At 39.7% G+C, this 17,687-nt stretch overlaps 1 protein-coding gene across 5 annotated transcripts; it reads right to left on the bottom strand.

The window, feature by feature from the left end:
• Positions 1 to 79: 79 nt before the first annotated feature.
• LOC146361183 (NACHT, LRR and PYD domains-containing protein 3-like) lies at positions 80 to 16,569 on the bottom strand. Of its 5 annotated transcripts, XM_084921191.1 has the most exons (18): positions 16,027 to 16,569; positions 14,761 to 14,805; positions 14,507 to 14,609; positions 10,641 to 10,751; positions 10,433 to 10,543; positions 9,420 to 9,498; positions 9,111 to 9,312; positions 6,643 to 8,434; positions 5,662 to 5,835; positions 5,378 to 5,545; positions 5,100 to 5,264; positions 4,254 to 4,427; positions 3,811 to 3,984; positions 3,218 to 3,379; positions 2,702 to 2,875; positions 1,662 to 1,835; positions 1,534 to 1,580; positions 80 to 1,435 (listed from the first exon to the last, which is right to left on the bottom strand). In XM_084921191.1, the coding sequence occupies exons 2-18, from the start codon at positions 14,777 to 14,779 to the stop codon at positions 897 to 899; spliced, it is 4,368 nt and encodes a 1,455-aa protein (XP_084777317.1). In that variant the 5' UTR covers positions 14,780 to 14,805; positions 16,027 to 16,569; the 3' UTR covers positions 80 to 896. The 5 variants fall into 5 exon arrangements, with proteins under 5 accessions (XP_084777317.1, XP_084777316.1, XP_084777318.1 ...); XM_084921190.1 differs by having other exon boundaries at positions 14,761 to 16,569; XM_084921192.1 differs by having other exon boundaries at positions 3,811 to 3,927; positions 14,761 to 16,569.
• Between the last annotated feature and the right edge of the window lie 1,118 nt (positions 16,570 to 17,687).

Here is a 17,687-nt window from a genome sequence, read left to right as displayed (position 1 = left end):
AGGCCTGGCTAAAAATGACTACTACTAATAATATAATAATAATAATAATTTTCAGTTTTCCAAAACACCACAAGCCACAAAATGTTCAAGATTAAATTAAATAAATAAATTGCATGTGAAAACAACAACAACAAAACAACAACAAACAAGAACCCTCCCCCTAAAAATGTAGAGTTTAACCTTTTAATTTAACCTCCTAAGACCCGAACTCTTCCACGGCATGCATTTTTAATTTCTCTTTGATATTTGGGCACATTGGGACCCAATGAATATAAAAACAAAGAATTACCAGAATTTTTATTTTTTTTTTAACCTGATTTTTGTTTCTAAGAAAAATGAGAGCCACATATGAGGATATTCGTTTAAAATTTTGATAGAACAGTAGCAGTATAATGTCCTCGTAAGTGGATATCAGACCCTTGTAGAGCAAAATTGAGTATTTTGATGTAAATAACCCAAAATGTGATGTCCACATATGTGGATGCCAGGTCCTAGGAGGTTAAACATATTCCAATAAACATGATCTTTACTTAAATATGACTTCAATCATTGGCTGATCTCATCACTTAAAGTCTAACCTTTTGGCGCTTGTTTTCTTCTTTTTCTTATAGTTGTTTACTTTTTTCATACCAAGCTTGATGTCCAAACTTTGACTTAATTAGCAAAAAAGAAGCAACATCTGTCAGATATTCAAATATTAAAACTATAGAAAAAAAAACTTACATTTTTTTTTTTAGACAAAAGGTGCATTTTTTAAAATCTAATTTTTAAAAACCACAGCCTCTTCTTTTGAACATCTATTAAATATTTTGCTTCTTTTTTTTTTTTTTTTTTTTTGCTGCATTACTGAGACCTATGGCTATTTCGCCAGGAAAAATTAGCCTTTTTTGGATAGATTATATTTCTAACAGTGACACAGAAGAGTCTATTGATAAGAACCCAAACCCAGGGTAAAGTGGTTCAGTGAAGGCACCACAGAAAAAGGTGTACAGGTGAATCTGTGAATCAGGTAAGACTGCGTAGAAAGCCAGAGTGCCCTCAGTCCAGTCTAAATATACTCCCACTCTTTCAGAGGCAGAGGACAGAGGAGCAAGGAGAACTGTTTTTATATTATTGTGCCAGGCGTAGATGTTTTTATCATTGAACTCTAAATTCCATGATTTCTCATTCCATCCAAGCCTGCTGCCATCTAGAGCTCCCCTCCTTCTGACGCTTTTGTAAGTCGCTCCAATATCAACCCCTCCTTTCCACTCCACCTCCCAGTAACAGCGGCCTGTCAGACCCGTTGTACAGAGCAGCTGGTAGCACCAGTCGAATCTGTCCGGGTGTTCAGGATATGGCTGCTTCTCTGGTGACAGTCTTACTTTTCTGTTGTTCTCAAACAGGACAACATTTTTGTGGGCTGTGTTTGGGTCCAGTGTTAGTTCACATGCATCTAAGGAATACACAGAGAGGAAAGGGTGAGAAATACAGCAGTAAGTCTGAAGGTTTTAAATCAAACCAGAAATATAGTGTTACATCTAACATACTTACACTTCCTCAGACCAGATTTCAGCCTCTGAAGACCACTGTGGTCCTCGCTGGAAGGGGAAAATCAAAGTCAGACACGACTGGAGTCCTTTAGCATTTCTACAGTTCCTGTACTCCAATGTACATCATACCTGAGGGAGTCCAGTCTCCAGTTTGGATCCTTCAGTCCCACAGATCTTAGCTTTACTCCCGACTCATCTGGATGGTTATAACTGAGGTCGAGTTCTTTCAGATAGGAGGGGTTGGACCTCAGAGCTGACGCCAAAGACGTACAGCCATCTGCCGTGATCAAACAGCCTGACAATCTACAAGAGTGCAAAACTGAAGTAATCCATCCACCTAAAACTAATATATAATTTGCATGATAATTGGTGCAGATGGTCATATGCAAGTGAGACAGTGTAAAGTGTCTTTCAAAGCAAAGAAGTAATTCCTCAGGTACAGCAGCTAGTTTTAAAAATGGTCTTGTTCAAGATTTGCAAAAGAAACAGAAATGTGCTCATAAGAATCTGCACTCAGTCTGTCCACCACAACTATGAATTCATTAGTCCAACTTCAGACAAAAAAAAGCCCTCTCTTGCTTTGTACACTATGCTATCTGAGAAGTTAAATGAAAATGTTTGCGCTTTCATAACTGTGGCTGTTTGTGCATACTGTTTAGTGAAGATGTTTTATTTATTTATTTATTTTCCTTTTTTTTTTGCTGTTGTGTAGGTTTAGGTTTTTATTAATTATTTAGTTTTATTGACTCTGCAGCAGTTTTAAATGTAGCTCTTAAGGGTTATTTTCATTGTAGTTTATAACCTTTGTCTTATGGAGATGGAGTGTGTGTGCAAACACAACATTAGTTCAGTTTTATTTACATTATGCCAATTCACAATAACAGTCACCACAAGTTGTTTTTTTTATATTGCAAGGTAAAGACCTTACAATATTAGGATGAAGCCCCAGCCACCCGTTGATCCCCTATGAACAAGCACTTGGCAACAGTGGGAAAGAAAAAAACCCTTTTAACTTGAAGAAACTGCTAGCCAGGGTTTAGGAAGGGGCAACCATCCTGACAGCAAATCGTCTACTAGGAAAAAAATGGGTCCCCTTGTCACAGTTGGCTGCCTGTCCAGTCTTTTCACAATGACCCTTACGGTGCAACACATATTCCTCAGATGCATACCCAAACGTTTGTAGTCTACAGTGTGGGCTCCTCAGTCCAGTAGAAAGCAGTTTTACTCCTGAATCTCGTAGGTCATTGTTACTCAAATCCAGGTGTCTCAGACTGCAAGAGTCAGAGCTGAGGACCAGTGAGATATATTGACCACATTTCTCTGTGAGATTTGTGTGATTCAACCTGAAAAATTAAGAATGTTTCTCCATGTAATTTCTGTGATCCATTTACCCTTGACTTTCATTATCAGAATGAACAAAATATGTGTATGTATATATATATATATATATATATATATATGTATATATATATATATATATAAAAAGCTCAAACATATTTAAACTATGGTACAAACCAAGCCAAATTAAAGGATATTAGAAGTCTCAAGCATTGGCATATTTATAAACACCAAAGATTAAGTCAGAAACTCTGTAATTTAAATTAATTAAGTGATGTTAAAACAATAAACAGCACTAAAATAAAATTAAAAAGTTTGGCTAAGTTAGTGTAAAAATGTGACCTCACCTCAGAGTTTCCAGTCTACAGTGTGGACTTGTCAGCCCAGTAGACAAAAGCTTGATGCCTGAATCACGCAGGTTGTTCTTACTTAAGTCCAGCTCTCTTATACTGGTAGGCTTTGACATCAGAACGTCACAAGTTCTTTCTGATAACCTGCAGCCACTCAGACTAAAGAATTAGATTCAGTAAATGTGCGATTTGGATTGATTATATATATATATATATATATATATATATATATATATATATATATATATATATATATATATATATATATATATATATATATGTGTATATATATATGGAACATTTAAATATGTAGGATTAAGGTATAAACCATTCTACTACCATTTAGGCATAAAGCATGGTAGAAGAAATTAGAAAACTTTAAAATGTCAGTAACTGTTATAAACAGTAGAACAGAGTGTACCATGACATAAAAAAATAACTTTCAATATCCATCGCACTGATATAGCTTTTTCATTTAGGTGCACCTACAAAAAAAGATTGACACAAATTTTTCTCAAATTAAAAGTAACAAATAACCAAAACCGACCTTATGTATAGAAAGTATTAGAGTTTACAAGTTGAAATCTGACCTGAGAGTTTTCAGGATGCAGTACGGACTATGCAGTCCTGCAGACAAAAATGTCACTCCGGAATCCTGCAGATCATTGTTACTGAGGTCCAGATCTCTCAGACTTGAAGACTGGGAACTAAGAATTGTTGAGATGTCATTGCAGCATTTCTCTGTGAGGTTGGTTTGAGTTAACCTAACAAATGAGATACAGGTCTTTAACGTGTATACTTTAGAGCATTGTAGACTATGTTTTTAAAAAGGTCAATTTTATAGAAATTTGCAGTATCTATAATCAAATACAAACAAAAAGTTCTCTGTACCAGGTTAGCTGTTTTATTTATACTTATGAATAAGCATCTTATGAATAAGAAACATTTTACCAAAGGACAAAGCATTTGCAATTACATCTAATGTCACAGTTGCAGAATCAAGGTAGCCAAATACATCTTAACCTGACCTCACCTTAGAGTTTGGAGTTGACAGTGTGGACTTCCAAGTCCCTCACAGAGCAGTTTTACTCCTGAGCTCTGCAGGTCATTGTCACTCAAGTCCAGCACTCTCAGACTAGACACCTTTGTGCATAAAGCTGATGATAACCCTTGACAGCATTGCTCTGTGAGACCAGTTCGACTCAATCTGATAAAATAAAAAGATATATCTTAAAATGTTTTTAAACCAAACATTTATGGGATGTGATACAGTGGCGTAGGAAACGTGTTTTGTGTAGGCCAAGAGAGTTTGATGGAAGTTGCCATCACACTGTCTCTATCATCACATCTCTTGAATAAAAAAAAAAAAAGTCAATGGGATTTTTAAAAAGAGATTACTTTTAAAAGAGATAATTTTTAAAAAGAAATTACTTTTGGATGATTCTGCAAAATAAGTTCTTCAGGACATGTTTTGGAAATTTACATCTGTTTTTAAAGATAAATTTGATTATGTTGATTGTAATGTTGAACAAAATATGCAATTTTTAATGATCTCTGAAACATAAATTCCAAGTAATAAAATACAAATTTCAGGCTACAAATGAATAATATCAAGTTGTGTGACTTGAACATCATCAATAAGCTTCTGTAAATGAAGTAATGATGCTAATTATCCCCCAAAACTGGAAATGTCTGAATTAGGTACTTGCTAGCAAACACCTTCTCAGGGACACTTGAAATCTTTATAATTCTGTTGTAGAACACAAGTCTGAAGGTTAGCCACAGATTTTATTATAAGCATGTAACCAAAAATTTATTTTAAAAAACCTAATGACTTTGAGATCCAAACGTAAAACTTTAACATAAATCATAATCCAACCGGAGAGTTTCCAGTCTGCAGTGCTGATTTCCCTGTTCAGAGAAGAGCATCACTCCTGAATCCTTCAGGCTGTTGTTGCTCAGGTCCAGCTCTCTCAGATTAGAAGAGGTGAGAATGAAAAACAGCGTATCATGACTTTTCTCTGACAGATTACAACCAATCAGCCTGTAGAAGAATTTAAATCAGTACACAAATTAAAAACAAAACACAACATACAGAATTATTTTAAATATCACACCACAGATTATTAATTGCTATGTAAAATAGGATATCCCGACCTGAGTGTTTCCAGTCTACAGTTTGGACCTTTTAGCCCAGCAGAGAGCTGCTTCAGTCCAGAGTCCTGCAGATTGTTGCAACTCAAGTCCAATTCTCTCAAATGAGAGGTCTCTAGAACTAATGACAGCTCTTGACAGCATTTCTCCGTGAGATTGTTTTGGTTCAACCTGGTAATAAGATGAATACAAACATGTTTTGTTTAGACATTTACCATTTCTGTTCAATTTTTAGCAGTTTCAGCAGAAACGACTGTGAAAATTTGCCCAAAATGTGTTGATCAAACCTTAGCTTTTCTAGGCTACACTGTGGATTTTTCAGTCCAGAAGACACCAACTTCAGTCCTGAGTCCTGCAGGTTGTTGTTTGTCAAATCAACATCTCTTAGAGTGGAAGACTGAGCGCTAAAAACTGAGGCCAAACCTTCACAGCATCTCTCTGTCAGATTACAGCCACTCAACCTACGTTTATTATTCATACAAAAGGGAGCAATGTTAATCACAACAAAAAAATCTACTGATATCTGCCAAAATGTATTATTATATGTTGGCCAGATACGTAGTTATTAAATGCATGTTCATGTGGTCACCATCAAGAAACTACTGAAAGTAATTATGGTATTATATTCAGGTTTTAAGTACCCAAGTAAACAGCTCTGTATTTTCAGTGTGTTATTTCAGATCCTGCGTAAATTGAATAAAAATTTTCCTTCTCATATAGAGGATGCATCGTTCATAGCTTTTATAATCACAGCTAGAACATTTAGAAAATAATGCATGCAGACCTAGTGCATTAAATAGCCCAAAAACGTTCCTAAAAATTACAGCAAAATTTAAGATACAGAAACTCTGGAACAAAGACTCAAAATCTCATGGTAATTAAAATGAGCATTTCTCCATAACAAAACAACCAGACTACTTAGAAAGAATCAGGAACATTGATCAATAATAGAATTTTGCTGAAGCTGTAATTGTATCAACTGCCAGTATGTCATTAAACTCATCAGAAATAGTGAAAATATAGTTATTAATGAAGTTGTATGATTTCATATTTTTGTTTTACTTTCTTTCTGTATTTACACATCCCATGATTTCCTTTAAGCTTTTCTCTTTTAGCTTTCTCTTTGTTTAATCAATTTGTATTTTGTAAACATATACATGCATTGATTTCGAAGTAAATTATAATTTCCTGACTTACTTTATTTTCAGCAGATTAAGCTAAATGCAGTAGTTCTTTAGCAGTTGTTTCCCATTTTTCAGGAAACTTACAGAGATTTGTTGGAGGCTTTGACCACAGGCAGCAGCCTCAGAAGACCTTCATCAGAAGCAGAGTATTTCTTCAGGTCGAACATGTCCAGGTCTTCTTCTGATGACAGTAAGATGAAGACCAGAGCTGACCACTGAGCAGGAGACAGTTTATCTGGGGAAAGGGTTCCTGAATTCAGGTACTGTTGGATCTCCTCAACCAGAGAATGGTCATTCAGCTCATTCAGACAGTGGAACAGGTTAATGCTTCTCTCTGGTGACAAACTCCTCCTGATCACACTCTTTATATACTCAATTGTTTCCTGCTTGGCAAGAGAGATATTTCCTTTCTGTGTCACCAACCCACCAAGAAGTGTGAGATTTGTTGGCAGGGAAAGACCCAGGAGGAAGCGGAGAAACAAGTCCAGGTGTCCATTGGGACTCTGTACAGCCATGTCCACAGCACTTTGGAAAAGGTATGATAGCTTAGATTTGTCCCTGAATAAATTTGACCACCAAGTTTCAGACTGAAACAGATTCACGCCAAAGTTTGTCAAAGTCAGAAAGACATAAAGAGCAGCTAGAAACTCCTGAACGCTCAGATGGACAAAGCAAAACACTTTCTCCTGGTGCAGCCCCCTCTCCTCTTTAAAGATCTGTGTGAACAATCCTGAGTACACCGAGGCCACTCTGAGATCAATGCCAGATTCTGTCAGGTCTGATTCATAGAAGATCAGGTGACCTTTCTGCAGCTGCTCATATGCTAGTTTTCCCAATGACAAAACCATTTCCCTGCTCCCTGGATTCCAGTGTGGATCCACCTCAGCTCCAATGCAATACTTGATGCTCCACAGTTTTGCTTGAACCACCAGGAAGTAGATGTACATCTCAGTCAAGGTCTTGGGCAGCTCTCCTCCTGCTCTGGTTTTCAGCACATCCTCCAAAACTGTAGCAGTGATCCAGCAGAATACAGGGATGTGGCACATGATGTACAGGCTTCGCGAAGTCTTTATGTGAGAGATGATCCTGCTGGCTTGCTCCTCTTCTCCAAATCTCTTTCTGAAGTACTCCTCCTTCTGTAGGTCAGTGAACCCTCTGACCTCTGTCACCATGTCAACATATCCAGGTGGAATCTGATTGGCTGCTGCAGGTCGTGTGGTTATCCATAGCCGAGCAGAAGGAAGCAGGTTCCCACAGATGAGGTTTGTCAGCAGAACATCCACTGAAGTGGGCTGTCGAGCATCAGTCAGGATCTTATTGTTTTGGAAGTCCAGAGGAAGTCGACACTCATCCAGGCCATCAAAGATCAACACAACCTGTAATTCCTCAAAGCTGCAGAGTCCTGCTTCTTTGGCTTCAGTAAAGAAATGATGAAAAAGTTTCACCAAACTGAAATTTGTACCCTTCAGCAGGTTCAGCTCTCTGAAGGTGAATGGAAATGTGAACTGGATGTCCTGGTTAGCTTTGTCCTCAGCCCAGTCCAGTGTGAACTTCTGTGTCAAGACTGTTTTCCCAATGCCAGCCACTCCCTTTGTCAGCACTGTTCTACATGCCTGATCTTTACCTGATGAGGCTTTAAAGATGTCCTCACATGTGATCGTTCTTTCTGGTCTGGCCGGTTTCCTCACAGCGGTTTCAATCTGTCTGACCTCGTGTTCATTGCTGACCTCTCCAGTCCCTTCTTCTGTTATGTAGAGCTCTGTGTAGATGTCATTCAAAAAAGTTGGGTTTCGCGTTTTAGCTGTCCCCTCAAACAAGCACTGGAACTTCCTTTTTAAACTAAATTTAAGTTTACGCTGACATACTGCAGGGGATTCTGCATAAACACACAAAAACAACATACAAATTTACCCTCACAAGTAAAGTTAGAAATAATGTTAAAGTTTAGGTTGCTGACAATTTTGAAAACTAAAACCACAGATACTTTTACAAAAGGTTGTTGTAGCTTCTATGTGTGAAATATGAAGCCAATGCTGAACCTGTATTCTTTCCAACAAAAAACAAACTTGCAATTAATCACTGAAAAACATGCAAAGACCTAAACTCTGCAACTTTTGCACTTTTTACTGTCTTCAGCTTCGAAACCTGTGTGACTGAGATCTTAGCCATGTACAAAAAAAATCCAAAAAGAAGATCTGGTTTTGTCAAGTCTATATTTTCAAAATAGTGTAAGTTTAAAAAAATATACAAACAAATAAAAATTACAGGATTATGGCCATAGCCACTGTCCCCATTGTTACCTGTGGTTTCATAACACCAAGATGGCCACAGTCAAAACATTTAGCTTGAAGCACTAGCAGTAAACTGACAATCAGTCAGTGATGACGAATGGGCTTCGAGTACATAATAAACTCGTTAATCTGTTATACCTGCATTAACTGCTCAATGTGGAGTTTAAAGGGCATCTTTATACTGTATATTTGTTTCCTTTTTCTCATTGTCTTCCTTCCTCACATACTATCCATTAAAATGCAGCTGTAAAATGTTCTTACTGCTCTGCAGAGAATCAGCCAGGTTCTCGTGGTTTATTCTTCTCAGGAAGTGCAGTGCGATGTTTTGAAATGCCTCTCTGCTGCTCCTCATGCCCTCATTCATATCGGTGTCCATTTCTCCATCTGAACACTTTGATTTTAAAAGCCTTTGCATTCGCTTCAACTCGTCTTTCACAAAAGTGAAAATACTCTCCTCAAGCAACTGAAAAATTATATAAAAAGATGAAACATATACTGTGACTAAAAAACCAAACCAAACAAATCAAAAACTGCTGAGACTTTGCTAAGTGCACACTGAGACAAATTTACCTTAAATATTGAGTCTATGTCTGTTTGATGGTCCTCCACACATGAAGCACTATGAACCTCTGAGATGTCCTGATAGAGTCTGTGAATAAAAATGAAACACACTACACTAAAAAAATTCTCTTTTTGATAAAGAATGACAATCTATTTTACTGGAAAACTGTTTTCCGGCATGTTGCCACTTCAAGATCATTCTCAACATGGTTCTCTTGTTGCACAAAATGAATCCAATAATTCATAAATAAAGTGCAGAAATTCGTAGGAAAACTGTGTAAATTATAAGTTATAAAGTAGTTTTTTTTAAATTAATAAAATTTGTAATAAACATGCAAAGTCGCAAAAAAGCCCCCCATTATTACTAAAGTTTACATTGCGGGGTTCCACAGGCTCAATACTTGGTTCACTGCCATTTTAGGGTTTTATTGAATACGCAATGAAATGCCAGAGAACTGATCCTATGGATTGCAAAGATCTTCAATGTATTTTCAGTAAGTGCCACATGAAATATATATATATATATATATATATGGCTACCAATGATATGGCAGCCATAATAATGATAAACATATGTAACTAGCAAGCTACCTCAACTGTTTTGTTATTGATAAGGGGCCACCACAGCAGGTAGCTCCACATATTAAGTCTGGCAGATTTTGTGATTCTTGCTCTTCCTAAGGAAGCCTACAAGGGATTTCTCCCAGAGAATTAACTCATTAACTCATTGGCCCAGTTTTCCAACAATTTTCAGTGTACACACAATGTTTTAACGTGTACCAGTATTAGATTTATGACAGTTTTAGGGTTTCAGTATGTTGCCACAAGTCATTTTGACGTGCAGTCTAGAGGAAACGTCACAGTCCTGATAATAATAGAATGAATAAAGAATAATGAAATGAAAAAAATGTGTTAAAAGTTTAGACTGCAACATAAAATCATTACTACTTACATACTTTGCTCCTTAACAGACTTGATGTGATGTTAATAAACTGAGGTTATATAGTGACACGCTAACTCACTCTGTGCCAGAAGCCTGCTTTCTGTTAAAAGCAAGAGGTGGCTCCTTGGAGTGGTCACTCATGACCGAATCACAGCTGGATACAGGACAACCAGGCCTCACCTCCCCAGTCCTGGCAGAGAAACACCAGACAAAAACAATATTGTTATTATATCTGCCAAAAAACAGTTTAATAAATGCAAGTGTAGCAGATACTGCAGTGGACTAACTCTTTTCCAGAAGATTGTTGTCTATTAAAAGCAAGAGGTGACTCCTTTGAATGATTGCTCTTGATCGAAACAGAGCTTGGTGCAGTTGATCTAGCCTGCTGCCGCTCCTGGCTTCAAAACAAGAGAGTTGTTAGTCTCACTAGTCATGTAGGAAAACCTGGACATATCTGAACAAGATTCCTATGTCTTGAGTCTACTATTTTTCGCGTTGCTGACACAACTGCAGCGCTGCATTTACTCAGTCTCTCTTTTTCTTTTTTTCCTTTCTTGCCTGTCCCGTTTGGCTCTTTTGCCATCAGAATTATTGTCTAAAGGCGAAGAAAGATGCCCGACAGATTTACTTTACCATATGGACCATCCCAGCCTTGCTGTAATGGTCTATTTGATTCACCTTTTATTGTTTATTTTATTTTATTTTCACTTGCTAAATACGGGACAGATTTGACTGGGGAAAAGAAAGGGGAGAAAGAAAGAGGGAAAGAAAAACAGCGGGGAAGAGGGATGGGGATAAAGGGCAAAAAACAAAAACCAACAAAATAAGCAGACAAAAAATACATATATCAACCACCTGGATCACCTGTTGAGAATGAAAAAAGAGAAAACAAGCAGAAGAAAAAAAAAAGAGCAACATAATAAACAACATCATGATGATCTATGGGAATATAACAGTAAATACTAAATATTAAACATTATTGTGCAGCACGTAAGATCGACAGCGCACAGTGTGCTTTGAGGTAGGAGCCAAAAAAGGGTGTAGTTTGTGTCTGTGAGCACCTGTGTGTACACCTGTGAGCATGAACGCGCTTGTATTAAAAGGTTCCTTCATGTAATGATCTGTTAGAGGGTGTGGGGAGCCACAGCCCCGTCCTCCAGGGCATGAAGCAGGTATGGAGGAGATCAAAACTCCAGACATCCAGAGGCCCTCAGAACACAAGAGACCAAGGAAGACCAACAGAGGGGCAGCCGCGCCACTATCCCAGAAAGAGCTGAGGAGAGCCCCAGATGAGGGGTCACTCAGCAGCTGCGGAGCAGAAGCCAGGGGGGTTGCAGCCAACTGTGCCAGAGTGACCGAGCCCCAGGCCAAGAGGCCGAGGGCACCCCACCCCCGAAGTGGCCCGAGCGAGCCGCAGGCTCCAGGCCCCGATAAGCAGCCACCAAGGAGTGAGCCGGTGTGTACCTGGACGCCCATCCCCGGACACAAAGAACCACCAACGCACCGATATCTGAGGGCGTCTGACACTGGCAGAGGAAGTGGTGGGCCACTCTCCACTCTCTGTCCCCAGAGAGGTGGCGTCTGATACCCAACCTGACATATGGACACAGACATACAGGCACACACAGATACAAACATCCATTCCCACCCTCATGCTCTCATATGCAAATACTCAGCACTCACCCAACGTGGAGACAGACATAAAGAGACACTGTACACACAATCACACTCCCCAAGTGTATTCTATACCCCAGGTCTAGGTACCCTTGCCCCTGGAGGGGGAAACTGCACCCAGACCCAGGTAGTGTTACCCTTTTCCCTGGGGTGGAGAGAAGCAGACTGCCCTGACTCGGCCCCACATTCCAGACCCCAATCAGACGGCCAACTCCTCCTCCTAGCCCACCCACTCCAGCAGGCTGCAGAGAATGGGGGTGTGTGAAGACTCCAAACCTCCCTCCGCCCGCTCATATGTAGTGTTGATGCATGTGTGTTCTAAGATGCATTTAAAACCCAGGAGGGCATGGAGCTACCTGCCAGAGAGCAGCAGGTAAGCGCATAGCCCCTCCTGATAGCTCTCAATGTCTACATGTATTTAAAATTGAGAGGTGGGCAACGACGCCAGGGGTGAGGTTGTACACCCTGATGGTCTTTTGGATTCCGTGTAGCGTGCCCACCCCCAAGATCCTATATGTATGTGTTATGAGAGTGTGAGTAATGTGAATGTCTAAGTTGTGAGATAAAATTGAGGCACAGGCAGTCAGAAGGGGACAGAGGGGGGGATGCATCCCCTGCACCCTGGTGACACACCTTTACCCCAAGGCCCTGCATGTGTGGGTCATTGTGGTGGAGCGGGAAGAGGGAGGCAGCTGGAGATGGCGAGGGAAGGAAGGGAGGGGCAAGTGACCCCTCCCTGGGGCCAGCTCCCCCGCTGACCCCAGTAGGCACCTCCACACTCTGCAACCCGCCAGGGAAAGGGGGCCCAGGCCCATCCAGACCGGGGCCCAGTTTGGCAGCGCTGCCTGGCCCCACAGAGCCCGGGACAGCCCACCCGACCCCACCACAGAGAAAACTGCACCCACCCTGTCATCCACTCATCTTCCAGACTACACAAGACAATAGACGCCCAGGCCGAGGTCTTCCTCCACCTCTCCTGTATCTCCCCCTCCTGCAGAGTGAGTTCCTGAAGAGAGGAGACCTCCTGCAAGATGTAACAGCCTCCCCCACCAGTTGAAGAGCCCCCCAGGTGGCTCGATGCACTGGCGGCACCCTGCGCCAGGGCTGGGCCCCCATACACCCACCCGCCCACAACCCCGGCAACACACCAACCAGGACCCAAGCCCCCGAGGCCCAGCCAGGGCCCCAGCCCAGAGACGGAGCACCCCCAGAACCCCACGCCCGTCCTGGACCCACCCAGGGGCAGCCAGGCTACCAGGTCATTAACCCACGTCCGTCAGCATAGACCCTCCCCTAGCCCCGCTGCACGCAGCCACGAGGAAACCGTCACCTAAGAGCCAACAGAGCCCCTAATAGGCCATGACCGCTACCCCGGGTTGAGCCCCCCAAGGAAGATGCTCCTGGGGAATCCCCCGACACCCCAAGCCTGTCCCTACCCCCACACCAATCACAACAGCAAAGGTCGGACCAAACTATGACCCCCCACCCCCACTAGGTGATGGAGCTGATCAAAGGAGCCCAGAGCAATTGATCTGATGTGGTGGCAGAGGCTGTATCAAGACTAATGTAATCTAATAGATAATTTCTATATTGGTTATAATTAAGATTATTTTTATTTTTCCAGTTCATGAGGACTGTTTTCTTGGCTATGCATAGGGCAGTGAAAACCATATGGGCTATATTCTTATCTGTAGTGACATTATCTAAGCTGCCCAACAAACACACTAAAGGGACTTCGATAAGTCTTCACATATCTCGCGCGAAAATTTCTGAACTGGTGGACAGAACCAAAGAGCGTGGATATAATTGTCCGGTGAATTAGTTTGGCAGTGTGAGCAGTTGTTGGTAGACGTAAAGCCCATCTTGAACATCCGATAACCTGTATAGTGTACTCTATGTAGTATTTTGTATTGAATTAATTGAAGACTGGGATTTCTGATTAAATGAAAGGTTTTTAAGCATATCTGAGACCAGAAGTTTTGGTCAAAGTTAACTGATAAATCCGCTTCCCATTTTGCAATAGGAAGTGATATTGATTCATCCGTTTTAGAAAGCATTCTGTATATTTTGGAAAGTAATTTTGGGTTTTTAAGAGTAAGAAACTGAACCACACTTGGTGGTGTTTGTAGTTCAACTTGACCCGGTTTAAATTTCTTTTTTACTATGGATTTAATTTACTCATTCTCAGTCATTCACAGCTCACTGACAATAGTGCTGGCAAATTATTCAGCAGGATCAAGTTTTCGGGGATACAGATAACTGACAGCCTCTTAATACGTCAGTACTGGTTGAAAAGGGCTGAGCGGCATCTGCACATCAGGCACTGCAGCAGATCGTCTTCACTGTGTCTATATGCCTAAATACATTGAGTTGCTGCCATGTGATTGGTTAATAAGATACAAGTTAATAAGCAGTTTAACAGGTGTACCTAAGGATGTGGCCAGTGAGTGTGTAAGTGTCAGAAACACAAGTAACTTACCTCTGAGCTTCAGTGGGCCCACAAAGTTCCTCTGGTGTAGTGTTTTTAGAGGGAAGGATCCCATCATTTTTCCCTTCTACAAGATCCAAGGTGGAGCTCATATCTTTATACAAAATACACCCAACTTACAAAACATCTGAGACTAAAGATTGCTTTCTAGAACACGTCAAGGATATTGTTAAATTCAACACATATTTTCAAAGTGTTGTCAGAGCTTCCAATATTAATTATATTTCCTCAAAAGAAGCAAATACCTTTTAAATTCTTATCCATCAAATCATCAGTATTTTCTTTGATGTCTGTAAAGGAGAAACAGAACATGGAGTTTGTTGTTTATTATTAGTTTATTATTAAGACCCTGCATATATTGGACTTGCACATGTTTTCCACACTCACTGAAATGGCAGCACAGATTACTTTTTATGAATGATGACCCCCACCCCCTCTTCTAATCTCTATTTTAATTTTAGTTAGTTTAATCTTAGTTAGCTCACAATAAATGGATTCTAATTTATTGTTAGGTTATGTTCTTGCTCGGTGTTAAGCTCTTAATATATTCACACTTATATAGTGCTACTGGCCACTCAAAGTGTCCATAAGTTTCACAATACTTACTACTTCCTCATGACTATTTATACTACACCAAAGTGTTTCTATCTATATTAGAAATACTGAGTAGCAAAAATGTGTTTTACTTTATTATTACTCCCCAAAACTAATTACAACTAAATGTGAAATTAAGCCTGAAGAGTTTGTATTAAGGATACTTTGTCTTGTGGGGCACCTTGTCTTGACTGAGGTACATCAAAGTGAACACAAGCTCATTAATAATTACCTTAGTATTGTCGCATTTATGATATGTACGATTTATACAAATCGAAAGTTTGTGTTACAAACTGTTTATGCTGTAAAAAGTAATTTGGATTAACGTTTGTGACAGGCTGCTTATACATGTGATGTTTTTAAATGCTTTTTACTTATAATTCTTGTACTAATGTCGAGGGCTGCAGCTATCGATTATTCCATCGATTAATTGAGTAATCAGATAAGAATGAGTTTTGTCTCATTAATGAGCAATATTAAATAAACAAAAGGGAAAAAAACACAGGTCTTTCAATATCAACTGCTCATTTCCATTTTAAAATTGCAATATTTAAAATCTCTAACAACAACAACAATAACAACTAAACCCTTTAATTTTATGTACATGCCTTATTGAAATCTATTTCTTGTAGTTCTTTCCAGTTCTTTTTCTACATATTTTAGTAGAACTTCTGGAGGCTTACTGCAGATTTGTGTAAAACAAGCGGAAGTGGATGAAGACTCTGGCTCCAGAGTGTTTTTAGTCGCAAATGTAGGCAACGGCGCGCTACAGAGCCGTGTGTTAAACGAAGCATCGAAGCAAAGAATTTGTGTCGAGTTTTTTGGCTGTACTGTCTCCAACAGGGTCAGGAGATGCTGCACTTCACTTGTTCTGACCTAAATGCATTTTAAAGAGAGAAAATAAGATTTTACAGTACCTTTTCATGGTGACAGTAACGCTCCAAGTTCACTGAGAAAATCCACTATTGAAGGAAGTGCACAAATCCCACTATCACGCCCAGGCGTGAGTCACACCTGGGCGTGTGACAAAGGTACAATAAACGTAACTTTCCCTGGGCTTTTTCCTTGCAGGCAGTCAGTGCCTCTGCTCTGATTCGGAAGCATTATAAAGCCATAACTAGTAACCATAGGTGTTAAAAATAAAGACATAACATTTTGCGTAAGCTTTAGTTATACCAGTACGTTTCCATAAAGCTGCAAATCTGAAGAGGAAGCGTGCCTGAAGTCGCAGCTCAGGGCAAACAAACACACATCACAGGCTGAGGATGAATCACAAAGATAAACTTGGACCTCAATGAAGCTTCAAGTTTCACTCTGACTGGAGAAAAAACTGTGACATGATGAACAAATAAAACCTTTAGTGATGTTAAAATGGACTTCTTACCATAAAACAGGGGCCTCTGCACACTTCTTCACTCTGCACTGCTTCTTTTGAGAAGCCTGATTCCTGGCTTTTCTCTTCTGCATTTTGCTTAGTGAATAAAAATAACAGCCTATATTTGGCAATCCTGCCTCTGCACTCAGAGAAACTTCCTCTTTCTTAGTTTTCTCCCCCCTCAAACTGCAGTCGTTGCTTTGTTTTGCTCAACACTTTGTACAGTTTTTGCTTCTCTTTTCTCACCTTTCTAAGAGCTGCAAATGATGAGTTCACTGTAAGTTCATTTAACTGCTTGCATTTTAGCCTTAGCAGGATTTTTCCAAGGCAACTTTATAATACATGAGGTTTCATGTGAGTAATTAACTTAATGGAGAAGCAAATCAGTACAACAGGTACCAACAAGACTGGAGAATAGAAGGATGTTTGTGTTCACAGGATTTTTACCATGGGAACGGGTAATTAGGGTTAATTCAGTCTTGGATTTAAGATCCTCCTTATGACTGCAAAACCTGTTTGAACATCATCACATAAGCTTTGCTGATTGTCAGAGTAATTTTAGTAAAATCAGTTCATTCTGCCTGGCAGCTTCATATTTAACATCATTTGTCCGATATATCCAGTCTCCCTCCTCTGCACATGTTCACACCATGTCAGCGCCGCTTCTATTCCTTTGTCTCTAAACCACCTCAACGTATGTGTCCCTGTGATGTACTCATTTCTAGCTTATCCTCGTCTCTCCTAATAAAGACCCTGCCAGCTCCATCACATGAAATACAATACAATATACAAAAAGCAATTAGATATACAACCAAAACACACAGTGGAAATACAAACATTAAATCATACTAAGTTTAAAGTGATCACAAATCTGCTTTGAGACATTGTTGAGAAATGCCTTGAAAGTCTTATTATAATTCCACAATTTGCTTCATTTTTCTGACACCACACTTAATTTCTTTAAATTCCTAAAACTCAAAAGAATTAAACAAAATTTAAAAGTCCTTAAGATGCTCATGAACAAAATTTATTATTAGGAGCTACAAACTCATATATTTTTCCTTGATTTTTGATGACACGTCAAATTCCTCCATTTACAGAGTTCCTGTGTAAACTTTTTACAGTTTACACACAGGCGTCTGATCATGAGTCACTCTTCTTCATCTAGCCTCCTGAGAACCACCCTATTCATTTATGTCCTCT

Source organism: Perissodus microlepis, chromosome 23, assembly GCF_051167445.1.
Source record: "Perissodus microlepis isolate ML-2025 ecotype Zambia chromosome 23, ASM5116744v1, whole genome shotgun sequence".
Classification (NCBI taxonomy): Eukaryota; Metazoa; Chordata; class Actinopteri; order Cichliformes; family Cichlidae; genus Perissodus; species Perissodus microlepis.
Note: the sequence above shows the minus strand (reverse complement) of the source record. Positions and strands in the feature narration are given on the sequence as shown.

What these genes read in the sequence shown, in the direction of transcription:
- LOC146361183 (XM_084921190.1), bottom strand. Translation starts at nt 14,827, where the DNA reads ATGTTCTGTTTCTCCTTTACAGACATCAAAGAAAATACTGATGATTTG. An exon ending in ACATAGACTCAATATTTAAG is followed by an intron (nt 9,313 to 9,419) that starts GTAAATTTGTCT and finishes ATAATTTTTCAG; the next exon opens with TTGCTTGAGGAGAGTATTTT. An exon ending in TGCATCCTGAAAACTCTCAG is followed by an intron (nt 3,380 to 3,810) that starts GTCAGATTTCAA and finishes CTAATTCTTTAG; the next exon opens with TCTGAGTGGCTGCAGGTTAT.